This window comes from Osmerus mordax, chromosome 12, assembly GCF_038355195.1.
Source record: "Osmerus mordax isolate fOsmMor3 chromosome 12, fOsmMor3.pri, whole genome shotgun sequence".
Lineage (NCBI taxonomy): Eukaryota > Metazoa > Chordata > Actinopteri > Osmeriformes > Osmeridae > Osmerus > Osmerus mordax.
The window spans coordinates 12,703,858-12,717,768 of NC_090061.1; the positions used below are offsets into that span (position 1 = coordinate 12,703,858).

At 46.6% G+C, this 13,911-nt stretch overlaps 1 protein-coding gene across 1 annotated transcript; it reads right to left on the reverse strand.

Moving 5' to 3' along the window:
- Nucleotides 1-512: 512 nt before the first annotated feature.
- LOC136954565 (transcription factor COE1-A-like) lies at nucleotides 513-12,838 on the reverse strand. Its single transcript, XM_067248190.1, has 9 exons — nucleotides 12,737-12,838; nucleotides 11,707-11,863; nucleotides 10,899-10,962; nucleotides 10,004-10,059; nucleotides 8,630-8,703; nucleotides 7,181-7,249; nucleotides 3,798-3,951; nucleotides 1,838-1,906; nucleotides 513-581 (listed from the first exon to the last, which is right to left on the reverse strand). Exons 1-9 carry the CDS (start codon nucleotides 12,826-12,828, stop codon nucleotides 513-515), a joined length of 804 nt encoding a protein of 267 aa, XP_067104291.1. The 5' UTR covers nucleotides 12,829-12,838.
- Between the last annotated feature and the right edge of the window lie 1,073 nt (nucleotides 12,839-13,911).

Here is a 13,911-nt window from a genome sequence, read left to right on the forward strand (position 1 = left end):
CAAACAGCGGAGGCGACGTTGGACAACAAAGTATCTGAACGTCTCAGCCCCACTTTGGATCTCCTGAGCGCTGAGCAGAAAAACGACAACAGCCCAGCCCTACACCGCCAGCCGGCCCGTTTGAAGTAGAACAGTGACATGTGCCGGGGGGTCCCGTCGCTACACAGCTAATGCAAAGTAAACAGAACGCATTAGGATGTTGGGGATGTATAAAAGGCTTTGATCGGCGGGCTCTGTTGACCATAATTGTCTTCATATTGACGTCTCTTCTTCGTGTTAATTACAGAGAGAGATGGCTCCTCTTGAAGACGGTTCTTCGTCGCTGCTCAAATTAGCAGTGCTCGATGTTACGGGCTGATAGCGCAGACAGAGAGAGAGAGAACGCAGGCTGGGAGTCTGAACTTGGTCATTGTGATATGTTAACTGAAGAGGAAAGGAAAGGAGGACACTGACTTGAGTTTCAGCTACCGTCTTTCTGCCTTCCATAAGTTGTTAAAGAAACCTGACTGAGACTAGGGGCTAGAGGCTGGGGGCTGGTAGTTGAGGCTGGGGCCTGGAGGCGGAGGGGCTGAGGCTGGGGGCTGAGGTTGGGGGCTGGGGGCTGGGGACTGGGGGGCTGTAATATATATCAGTGTAGCTCTTCAGCTTGCCTAGGTGTCCCCCACTTAGCTGTTGTGTCTATTGAATTAGTCTGTAAACGAGGCGGCCATGCAACACATCAGCTCTCAGCAAGCACTTAGCATGCCGCCATGGGCTGTGAGGAAAGAGGATGTCCACACACATCAGAGCAACGTGAAAACAAAGCGCCTGCCACACGCACACACGCACGCACGCACACACACACACTTCACGCTTCATTTGAAAAGCAAATTGAGCGCATCTTGCAGGGCAAGCTGAGGAGAGAATCCTGGAAAATGTTACTGCCCCTATACACACACACGCACACACACATACAACACCTCACCACTAATCCAAATGTCAACTCATGTTGAGCATCAAAGCAGGGCCCTATTCACCATGTTAAATAAAGCAAATTGAGAAAGAGTGACGCAGGGACTGCAGTTTAGAGGAATACAGCACTCTCTCCTTCTCTTTCTCTCTCTCTCTCTATACCCCCCTCCTCTCTCTGTCCTACAATTTCAGCACCAGGGTGTCTTAAATAGCTCTTGGACAGACAGGGAGAGAACTAGGACACACCAGCCAGGACACTGCTCATTTGGGTCAAGTTTGGCCGAAGCAACCTTTCATTGCTAGACCGAACAAACATCCACACAGGAGAGGAGAGAGAGAGAAAGAGAGAGAGAGAAAGCGAAAGAGAGAGAGAGAGATAGAGAGAAAGAGAGAGAAAGCAAGAGAGAGAGAGAGAGAGAGAGAGAGAGAGAGAGAGAGAGAGACGAGAGAGAGAGAGAGAGAGAGAGAGAGAGAGAGGCCGGGTCAAATGACATTGGAAAGTGAAGGGACAGTGACTAAGCACTATACAGCATGCCGGAAGAAGAAGAATTCACTTGAGCCCATTCTGTTCAGTCTCAGACATGAGCCCTGCCTCACCCTGAACTGCACCTCAATCTGGCTGTCATGTCTTGTATGCTGTCAGTCCCATTTCAACAGTTTAATTTGCCTCTCATAACATCCCCACCGCTCAGCAGACCATCAGATCTGCCGAGCTGTAAGCCGCAAAACCGTACCAGTGACTCAAAACAATCGGGGTGATTAGCAGAGCGATTAGCATGCTAATCAAAGACTGCGTACGCGACAGAGAGAGAGAGAGAGTGAGAGTGAGAGGGTATGATTCCAAAAGCGGTGAACACGCTCTGTGTGTGACACAGAACACGTGAACATGGCCCTGCTGGTTCTCCGTGTCTAAGGGCAGCAAACGCGGGCCGGTGCTGTAGGTGAGAGGGCCGAGCTGCAGGATGAGAGGGAGAGTCAGAGATGGTTTTCGAAACGGCCTCGACCTCCAAACAGCCCCCCACCCCTCCCACCCACCAACCCCATCGCCCACACCCCCCCCTGTCAATCATGGCTCCCTCTGTCCCCTGGGGCTCTCCTCCACCAACAGGGAGGAGGAGGTGTGTGGGGGGGGGAGAAAAAGAAAAAAAAAACCTCGACAGAACCAAACAGATGCAGAGAGCTGGAGGTCAGTGTGCGCTTGGGTGTGTGTGTGTGCGTGCGTGTGTCTGTATACGTGTAAGTCTGCCTGTGGGTGCGTGTGTGTGTGTATGCGGTGTGTGTGTGCGTGCGTGTGTGCATGAGCAGCCAACACCAGAGGGAGGTCTGCATGCGTATCGATGAGCCAGCAACTCTGCTGATACGCCCTCAGGAGATCTCTGCAAACATCACACACACCAGAGACCCACACCCTGGCGCAAAACAACCCTACACACACCGGAAGGCTGCTCCAACCAAAAAACGACATCCACACAAAAACACGAGGAGCTCAACAAAGTAGCTAGTCCTCAAGAAGCCCAGAGCATTCAACTGTCCAGAAGACAGTTCATCCTCGTTACAGAATGATGGCGATGAAAACATCTTCCAGAACCAACAAATGATCATCTGCTAGCCTGATGTTACTCCAGTTGAGCAGCTCTAGGACTCTACGCTCCAGAGATCAGGTTGAGTCCCACGTCCCCCTGGTGGGTCCTAGACACCCGTGCGAGAGTACACACTCAGGCAGTCAGCATGCAGGCAGGCGGAGTGGTGGGAGAGAGGGGATGACATGGAGCAAGAAATCAGATGAAAGAGCATAAAGAGGAAAGGAGGAGAGATTACACACAATTGACAGGAGAGGAACCCAACCGGAAAACAAACCGGATGCATCGGTAAAGAACCCAGAAAGCACAGAAGTGCTTTCTGGGTGTGGGGAAATGTCTGTTTTCACATCTTGGGTGACGAGAATAGAACTAGAAAAGAGGAGAGGAGGGGCTGCCACTAAACCGTATTAGCATCGAATGCAAATGAGAACAGCGATAATGGCTGGACAGGTGCAGACTGGGCCTTTAAACGAGACACACACACATGCACGCATACACACACATGCGCGCACACACACATAAATGAGACAGATGAATTAAACATGGGTGGGCTCGGCTTGGGGGACTGGAGGCCTGACACAAAGTCAATGACATCCATTATTCACTAGCGCGCGTTAGCCTAGCCAAGGCAACACATGACCTCCCACCCCAGGAAGTGAATCTAAACACAACAACCACAGAAGTGACTGGGTTGAGGTGTGTGTGTGTGGAGGGGGTTCCCCTGCTCAGAGTGAGCTAGAGAGTCATTTCTCTCCCTATTGTATCTTGATGCATTCTCAAGACAATTCCTAGACCAAAAAGACGCAGTTTCAAAATCCTGACTGGTCCTTGTGAACTATAGTCTTTGATGTTTCTATATGTTCTGTGCTGTATACAGATGGCCTCTCGGAGGACATTCAAGTTTTCTACGTTTTGAAAGTCGACAGAATGTGTCCCAGAACAGGAAGATGCTGGTGATGACATCATCCTCTCCGGGAGGAGCACTTCCTGCTTGACATTCTTCTCTCAAGACACACACACACTCGGCAGGAAATGGCTTCTGTCAACAAACCCTCTCATACACACACACACACACGCTCACAAGGAAACAACGGACATCAGCTCGAACACAAACACACAGGCATGGAAATGGTCTACTTTAACTACACCCTGCAAGAGCAATCAAACACACACACACACACAGACACACACACACCATGGTTTGTCACAGAATAACTTTTTTTTAAGCATGGGACTGAGCCAGTGTGGATCCTTATCTCTGCCCACAGAGGCCGTCTCTTCCCCTGATCTCTCCCCCAGAGATGCTGCCCCTGCCTGGGGTACACCCGCAGCTCTGCCAGGCCCCAGCCCCAGCGCCCAGGTCCCAGCGCCCAGGTCCCAGCGCCACATGCCCCAGCCCCAGGCCCCAGCCCCAGGCAGGCTGAAGGGACACACAGAGGCAGCTAAAGGGACGTGTGGACACAGGTGGCAGGTGGGAACACACACTCTGAGCCTGAGGGACAGTCACCTCCTACTGCCTGAGGGAATGGAGAATACAGATACAAAAGGGTGAATGAAAGAGGGACAACGGGAGCGAGGAAGAGAGAGAGAGAGAGGGAGAGAGAGAGAGAGAGAGAGAGAGAGAGAGAGACGAGAGAGAGAGAGAGAGAGAGAGAGCAAGGAAGAAAGGAAGAAAGAAAGAGATAGCGAGAATGAGGGAGAGAGAGAGAAAGAGAGAGTGAGTGAGCGCGAGAGAGAGTGTGATTGAGACAAAGCCAACAGGGAGATGGAAACATGATAGGGAAAAGAGATATCAATGGAGGGAGTGAGAGAGGGACAGAGGGTTGGAGGGAGGGAGGGAGGGATGGGGAGAGAGGAGGATTGAGGGAGAGTGATGAAGAGAGACAGAAAGAGAGGGAGGGAGAGACAGCAGAAGAGGAGAGCAGCAGAGGTCTGCAGGGGTGAGAGGTTCAGTCAGACAGATGATGGGCTCTTTGACGGTGAGTGCATATGGTTAACCCTGTATTAACTAGGACAGGCAGAGAAGCCAAGGGCCCCCTTCTAATAATTCCCTCTTCCCTAAAGGATAAAATGGACCACACACATTCCCCTGGGGAGGACATCGGCTGGCGCTCACAGGAAATACATATAAAAAGGAAACGCTATGTCCTTGAAGGAAGTAACACCTTAGATTGGATACAAAAATAAGACCAATTAAATGTTACTTTTTTTTTTAAAACTTAAATTCTCTTCTCTAATTTCCAACCTCCTTCAACCAACCTCTAATAGAGTTTATAAATCCAGAATGTGTTTTGTACACACAAACGCCTCTCCTGTCGCAACAGACGCACACATCACTGTCTCAGTCACACACAAACACACACAAGCACACACCCCCAGTACTCATACACACCCGGGCCGTATTTGTTCCACTAACAATCAAATAAGTTTCTCATTAGTTGACTGTATTTTCCCTCATTCCTGGGGTTTTGCTGCACTGGCCTGTTTCTTCCTGTCTTAACGAGAGGAAGCTAATTAGCCAATCAGAGCCATTACTCTTCCCGAGGAGTTGGACCTAGCCTGGCTAATTAGGGCTGTAAAATCTAATCATCTCTGTGAAACAGCGGAGCACTAACGAGGCCTTATTTAACGAACTAAATAACTTCAAGGGAGGAGAGGGGCTGCCGATGGTATTTCTTTATGAATCTGAAGGAGGGGAGCTGGGAGTAATTGAGTCAGTTCCAGCCTCATACTTGTTTGTTTGTTATGAAAGGCTTATTATTACAACTGCCAGGGATATATTAGGACTAAATGAGCAGATATGTATACCTTGCTTATCTATCTCTCTCTCTCTCTTTCGCGCACACTTTTTCTTAACTCCCCCTTCCTCTTTCTATTTCTTTCTTTCTCTCTTTGCTCCCACCTCCCAGCTTCCTCTTTCTAAGTCTCTATCTCTCACTTGTTTCCACTCTCTTGCACTCTCTTTCTCTCTCTGTCCATCAGTTTCTCACTTTCTTCCTTTCAACTTCTCTCTCTCTCTCACTCGTTCTCTTTCTCTTTTCCTATATGTGTTTGTTTCTTTTCTTTCTTTCTCTTGCCATCCACTTCTGACCTATTTGCAACAAAGAAGGGAGTGTGTGCTGGAAAGGAAAAAGGATATGTTGCCGTCGTTTTTTCCCCCCTGTTCTAATTTGTTGTTCGTTAATGCTGGCCTCGCACCTGAGCCAGACTGTGCCAGGGGAATTCAGCGAGCTAGCTACCACAGCACACAAGCACACACACACAAGCACACACACACATAAGCACACTCTGTCGATGCTACTCATGTGCGCAGAGATATAACAGTACCTTAACAAAGCTGTGAGAAAAGGAGGGGGAGTGAGTGAGAGAGGGAGATAGAGAAAGCCCCAGAAGTAAAAAAAATATATATAAATAAAAATTGAGAAGAAAAAAAACGAAATGAGAATGAGAGACAAACATCCCCCCAAAGGGAGGCTAAAGAGGGCTGAAGACAAGATCATACACTTCGATGATGAAGGGCCATTCAACAAGTATGCAGAGTGTGTAAACACACACACATACACACACACGGTCGGAGTGATGGGCAGGCGTGTTGGCTGAGGCCACGTGGTGGGGTGCAGCTGTCTCAGGGAGCACTGAGGTGAAGCCTTCCGCTTCACTGGAGCGGAACAGGGGTGGCTCTCACACACACACACGCGCGCATATACGCACATAAGCACACGCGGGCACAAATACACACACACAAACATACATACACACACACACACACACTCAGCCAGGTAGAGAACTGCTACTGACAGAGCCACAGCAAGAAGAAGACAGCTGTGTTCATCTGATAGCACAGGTCATTGCCTCATTAACACCGCACACACAAACACACACAAACGCAGACTCCAAAACACACACGCACGCGCGCGCACACACACACGTGAACACACACACAGACACACTCTACCTCTGCATGGTAATGCCTTCATATTAGGGAAGAAAAAAAAAGAAATGGCAAGCTTTTAAAGAGAGCTTTGTGCTGAATGTACTCTATTTGACCACCTCAGCAAGGGAACTCAGACTCCCCAGTCAAGAGAAGCTTTCAATCTGCACACTTCACAACTAAACAAGCCACCGTAAACAAATGATTTTCCTTCACAAAGCATACACACACATGCATGCATACACACAACACAACCACACACAGACATACACACTTGTCCACAGACTGTAAATCAAACGCCCTTTTCTTTTCTTTGATTGATCATAAATTCTGGGAACTGCTGCTTTGGTCTGGCCTGTTTTATGGTGGCAGGAAAAGAGTGCATACTGTCAAGAGACTGTTGAGTGTGCTTGTGAATGTGAGTGTTTGTGTGAGGATGTGCAAGTCTGTGTGTCCGTGTTTGTGTGTGTGTGTTTTTTGAGTCTGTGATGTTACTTGGCATTAAGAGGCAGACCAATGCTTCGTCTCCCATCATCAAATCCACGAACACTTCAAGCACCAGAGCTCGAACCATCAGCCAACCACGGTTGAACCAAAAACCCTGTGACTGGGGCTCTTGGATCTCACACTCACCAGAGAAGGTCAGGGTTGTTCTTGTTTTTTTTTTTGTTTTTGTTTTTTTTGGGGGGGGGGGGGGAAATTGGAGGCACCATCTTACCTGTCGATGATGACGGGGTCAGAGGGCGTCTCGTTTCTGTTCCCACAACTCTTCTTGTCACAACACCGACTGAGAGAGAGAGAGAGAGAGAGAGAGAGAGAGAGAGAGAGAGAGAGAGAGAGAGAGAGAGAGAGAGAGAAGAGAGAGAGAGAGAGAGAGAGAGAGAGAGAGAGAGAGAGAGAGAGAGAGAGAGAGAGAGAGAGAGAGAGAGGGAGAGAGAGAGAGAGAGAGAGGTGGGTTAGCATGATCTCTGCATGTGAAATCGCATGGGGCAGGGTTGGGGGTTGGGGAAGGCAGGGGAGGGTGAGGGTGAGGTCGGGAGCTGCGTCTTCACACCAGTGTGGGGGGAGAAGACTAGAGGTGAGGCTGGGCTCGCAGGTTAGCTCCACTTTAGTCAGACGGCTCAAACCCAGACACACTGTATTCTCCAGTCCTCTTCATTACTCCTCCTCTCAACTACCCTTCCCTGTCTTTCTACCTCACCTTTAATGCCTCCACCATCTTCTCTCTCTGTCACACTCTTCTTCTCTTTCTCTCTCACTCCACCATCTCTCCCAATCTCTCTCTCTCTCTCTCTCTCTCTCTCTCTCTCTCTCTCTCTCTCTCTCTCTCTCTCTCTCTCTCTCTCTCTCGGGCTCTCTTCCTTTCGATCTCAGAAGTGGGTCACGGAGTGGTCCCACTGGACCTGTGGAGTGGTGCATGCTGGGTAAAGGGGGGGCTGCATACTGATGTGACGAGTCGTTTCGGAATCATTTGACTGCATGAGACTGTTCCTGTGTAATGCACCCCCGACCCCCACCTCCCCCAAACTATGTGAATGTATGTGCGTCGTGTGTGTGTGTGCGTGTGTGTGTGTAACCGGGAGCCTCCCCCTCTGCTCAGTCCCATAGGACACACAGGAAAGCCAGATCACATTTCTGATCTGCACAGCTTCCTCCAGCATAAGAACAAAAGTCCTCCAAATTGCACTGCTACCCAGAATATGTTCGTTTCTCTATAGTTCCAGACAGAAGGTGTCTCACACACACAGGTACACACATATGCAAATACAGACACACAGAAAGAGAGAGGAATAGAGAGTATGTGTGTGAGAGAGGGAGAGGGTTTTGTGTGCAATGTGAATCCTCTTGCACATATCTCATTGTCAGGACAGAGCAAACTGCATGTATTACACAGACAAACGGGAGGATGGCTTTGAGTAATGAGTTTTTCCTTGTCCTAATTAGCAGAACATGAGAATGATACACACACACACGCACACCCAAACGCCAACAAAAATAGGCCAGGGCACTTCTCCACAACCTAGTTTCAAGGCAGAGAGGAAGAAATGCAGCATTCTATTTGAATCTCCATGAAGTGTACCCTACTCTGGTTCTTAACCTCTTGCCAAACACTGACTTGCATGAAAGGAAGTGTTTGTGAATGTTTGAAGAATTTCTTCCATCTTACCTGCACATAATCTCATGGGTCAGCAGAACCCGACACATCTCCGGATTCTTGTCCTGACCCTCGTAGATAATAGCCTGGGGAAGAAAGAGAGGGGGGGGGGGGGGGCGAGGAGGAAGAGGAGGAAGAGGAGGAGGAGAAATAAAAGGGTTCAGTCATGACGTAGACAGTAGTTTGGGGGGGGGGGGGGGGGGTCACTGTGAACCGTTGCTTCGCTGATTGGTGTGTGATGGTTTCTACTCGACACGCCGCGACTGGGAAGGACCAAGCGATGGAACATTCAAACACACACACACACACACACACATTAACGTACTATCATGATGTCTTTCGTCTAGGAAGTGTGTAGCATGTCGGACAAGCTTCTCTGCCCTGGGACTCTGAGGAGGTGGCTTCAGTCCTCCTGAATGAGAACGCTCTGTTCTGACTGAGATATTGAGTGTGTGTGTGTGTGTGTCCTCAGCAGTTGGACTGCCAGACTGGAGTATCGTGCACCATCTGGTCTCTAAAGCACCTCGTCCAAAAACCTCAGTCTTGTTTTCCTCTAAAACCTCTCAACACACTCTCCAGGGCTGTGATCACCCTGTGCCTGTATGCACATAAACACACACACACACACAGGCTTATACATCCATGCATACACACGTGCACACGCAAACGGTGGCGTATCTTCTCTTGCTCTCTCGCTTTCTCATTCTGTGTCTTTGCCGCCACACATATTTCTAACCTCCCGAAAAAAAAGTTTTCTTAATACAGTTTTTTAATTAATAGGCCTTTCTTAAGAGAATATCAGTCCAAGGATCCAGAATATTCTGTTTGATGCTGTGTGCTTGAACTAAACAGAGAGATGGACTTGGTCTCTGAGTGTGCTGCTCTGTGTTGCTCTGTGGTGTTGTGGTGTCTGGAGCCCATGCTAGTTCTGAGGTGTTGCTTGTCCTGTTTCACATTGAGGAAATCAGGGTCAAGGTCCTGTAAGAGTGAGCTGGTATGCATCACTGTCTAAGTCACACACACACACACACACACACTCACACATTCACACACACACACTCCACTCGCTCCTGTAGACTGTGTAGGAGTATGGATACATGTCCTCTGGTCCTCTGGCCCTTTTTAAATGTATTCCACAGGTAAGACAGGTCGTTTATCAAGCAGGCTGCACTGTACTGATGTGGAGGGCCTCTGAAGCAGGACTGAGGAGAGACTGGAAGAGGAAACCATAACAACATTGCATAGCTCCCCTAGGGATATGGAAACACACACATGCAGTTGGACACACACACAAACACACATATGCACGCACCGGTCTCTTTCTTACTCACTGCACAATCCAGTTCTCTATAGCTGTAGTGAGTCAGAGCAGCATTCAGTTCTTACCTGTTTGGTCATGGAGTCGATTAGACGCACATAAAAATCCTGTTCTGTCCTGATTCCTGGAAATAGCAAAAATTTGACTTTAATCAACACGTCTCCTTACTAAATATGTTAATATCAGAACTCCTTAGATCGAAAATATTGTGATATTGGAATGGTGTGTGTTGGAACATTGACCATTCCATAAGAATCACAAATCAACAAAAAACGTTGACTATAATGTGTGCAATATAGAAACAATGACTTCTTTTGACTTTACTTTCAAAAATGTCTTTCGTTACCATTCTTGAAATATTTAGTAACAAGAAAAATGAAAGTTGGTAACAATGTGAAATTATCACTTAGAAGAAGAGAAACCATGGGTTTGGTAAATACTGTAAAAGCACGCAGGGTAGGCCTACATTTTAAAACAAATTGAAAAAGTGATTTCGAGAACTTTGAAACGTAGCTGTTGTCTGCGCTTGTCTCTTCGGCCGACCAAACTAGAATTGGTAGTGGTTAACAATTAAAAGATAATATGCTGTATTAATGATGACAACAAAAGGTTAACTCCTGATGGAGGAACCCTAATAGGAAACCTAATTGTATTCATAATAATAATGTTCATTGATAAGTTAACTTAATAAAAGAAGGCTATCGTAGCCTGACAGTGATCATTTGTATGTTCGTATTATAACAATATAATATAACGATGAAAATGTTATCTAGAGGCGTATATGCTATGATAACCTAAACGCGCGTGAGATGACAACATCGAAGTCGTAAAGTTTTGGGTTTAGCCTAGGTAGGCTGTGTTTGGGATCCCAAGGGAATTGGGCTAGGCAAGGCTATCATGACATAAATTGTCCAGAACCATGAGGACTTTTTCACTCCATGTGTTTGTGAGAACGGATCTTACCGTTACTGTAGAGGAGCTGCAGTCTATAATGGATCCCATTGTTGGTCTTTTCCCCAGTCGTTTCCTGCAAAAACCAACACTCAGGTCACTGCGGACCAACGGGATCACATAAAACCTCTGTGATTCAGTCATTTTTCTCTGAGTCTCTTGACGGAAACCTCGGGAGATTCTTTCAAAAGTTCAATTTTTGTTTGCTGTCTCCGTGGACCCCTTATACTGTGACAATCACGATTTAAAGATGACCCACAATTGAAACCGAGATTCCACTTGACAAAAAGTTCATATTGACCACGCTTGTATAACGCTTTGGACCTCAATTATTTTCAATAATTCAACTGAACAATATTATTTATAACAGGGCAGCAACCCTTCTTTTTTCTTCCCTTAGTATAATTTACTTATTAATACCAATTGTCTAAATTAATATAGGTCCATATAGACAATGTAAAACTGTTTAAAATATGTAATTCACATTTGTCATCACTTATAGGCTATTATCGTTAAAAACGCTTCATTTATTTTCAAATGTGCAGGTTAACATGAAGCCATATGATAGGCTACTCTTCTCAGAGTTGAAGTTGAACGTTTTGAATAATAAATAGGCTACATGGACAACTACAAGTATCGAATATAACTATCAAGTCAAAATAAATAAAACATCTTCAGCTAAAATAACAAGTGAACGTTTAAAAAAATATTGTTCGGTAGCCTATATCCTAAATTAGACGATGGTGACATTGCAGGGAAAATTGTCAATTTAAACATAAAATAAATGAGTGCAATTATCTTCAATATTAAAAAGACCTACCTTCTCCTTTTCTACAAATCCGATGAACGTTGTTCTCTCTATTTCTACCGGTTGTCCCTGTCTATCGTATAGAGCCAAAACAAAGTGGAAGAAGTTGGACTTCCGAAGATTGGAGGGCGGCTGTTTCTCGAAGTGAGCCCGGGCGAGACCAACTCCGCTGCGGATGAAAGCAGAACCCAGCTCAATGAGCACATCTTTTACAAGTCTGTTACGATTGTAAATCTCAAATAAAAAAAACTTTCTTCATATCCAAGTGAATACATTCAAACATATAAACAACAATTTCTACAACAACGCGAAACACAGTGAAAGGCTACTCAAAATGTTTCTCAGGTCTGTGTAATCAACACATTTTAATTCGAAATTAACATTTCACATGGCCTCTATTTACCACGTGAACACAAATTGTATTTTCTCTGTGACAAAGGATTTTAATCAATGCACTATAGCCTGTCTATAATTAGTGTCATGGTTTGAGAAATACGGATTAAGTTCATTAATTCATTTTGCGCATGGAAACTTGACCACCTCCATAATAAACGTTTTCCCGTGGGTTTATTTACGTATTTTATTTGTACAATTGCCTAAACAAACGGAAATGTTATTGCTTTGGAGTGTAGCCTATGAAGACCATCTTATAAAAATAAGTACAACTAAAGAAAGAAGAGAAGCTCGAGAGTAGTCTGTAATCTACGGTTACATCATCAATTCTGAATTTAGATATAGTGCTTCAGGATTTGTTTAAAAAAACACACTGTTTAAGAAATTGCTTTTTTAATAGGCTATTCGTTCTTTACTTGTTTCAAACAAGTAACATTATGCTCTGCATTCAATGTCCTTGCCTCCGTCAATATAACTGTATCCTATCTGTTAATTTAGCCTACAGCAACCTTAAGCGGCGTAATAAAAATAAGAATCAAAAGCTATCAGCGACCCACTCCATTGGACCAATTGTCCCCATTTTAGAAAATCAGAGAGCTCCGTTTCCACACCCCGGGGGGTAGTGCAGTGGAAGCGGCCCCAGGCTTACCTCTGGGCGGCTGTGTTGGCGTCCAGCACCCCGGCCCCCTGCATCCAAGTTCGCACTGTATTCATCCCGGCCACCATCGGCTCTTCTTTCATGCTACTACCGCTTCTCTGGATACTCTCCTGAATCCCAAACATCAAAACACACTTCTCCTCCTCCCCTTCACTCGTTTCTCTCTCTCTCCCTCTCTCTCTTTCTCTCTATCCCACACTCTCTCTCCCTCCTTAGATCGCAGTTTATTTCTGCCTCCCTTCCTATTGAACGCGTTGTCAGAGAGTGAGAATCGATGTTGCGCGGAGCAAGTGGCGCGGTCTCGCTCACTTCTTGTTTGGTTTCCTCTCTTAGTATACAAAAGATCCGACTTGTAGGAGGAAAGGGGAGCTGTCAACATTCAGGGTTATGTGCACCGTGTGTCAACTATTCACGGAGAGAGGAACAGAGAGAGAAAACAAATACACAAACACACCACAGAACATGAACCACGCGGTGGGATGACAGAAGCGCAGTCAGCGACAACCCTCAGAATCAAGGAGCGCTTGGTTCACCAAAAGAAAAGAAAAGAAAGAAAAATCAAAACGTCAGTTTTCCAGTCCTCCGTGAGAATTTAGTTGTTGAAAAATGTTCGCATTTCTTTATTCACCAAGTATTTCTCTATTCAGATGAAGGACGCGCTAATCACACAGATGAGGCTGTCCCGAGCTCCGCTTCTCGCGCTTGGGAGAGATGATTTGCGCTCTTTCTTCCCAGAGGAATCACTTTGGACCATCTCTGGGATCACACACTACAGCGGAGTAGCCCCAGAGGGAAAGGGGCGTGACAGGCGGGGTGGGGTGGCGGTTGTGGTGGTGGAGGTGGTGGTGGGGGGAGGGGGGTAGAAACGCCCCCAAACACAGCTAACGCGGACTATCAGCTGTCCACTCCAGCCCAACCACGCTGCCTGCCAGCCCGCCTGCCTTACCCGCCTCATCCCACGCTGCGTCCCGCTCCAACCACTTAACCAGTGCGTGTGTGTGTTCAAGGTATGGACCGCAGTCGAACAGACACGTATTAGGCCATATGGGTTATTTTCTGTCTGATAAAATACCACCACTAAACCATGTATTAATGAACACACAATGAATAAGCCTACCGTTTACCCTCGAATTTTATTCAGCAAGTATATTCATGCCTAAGTCTAT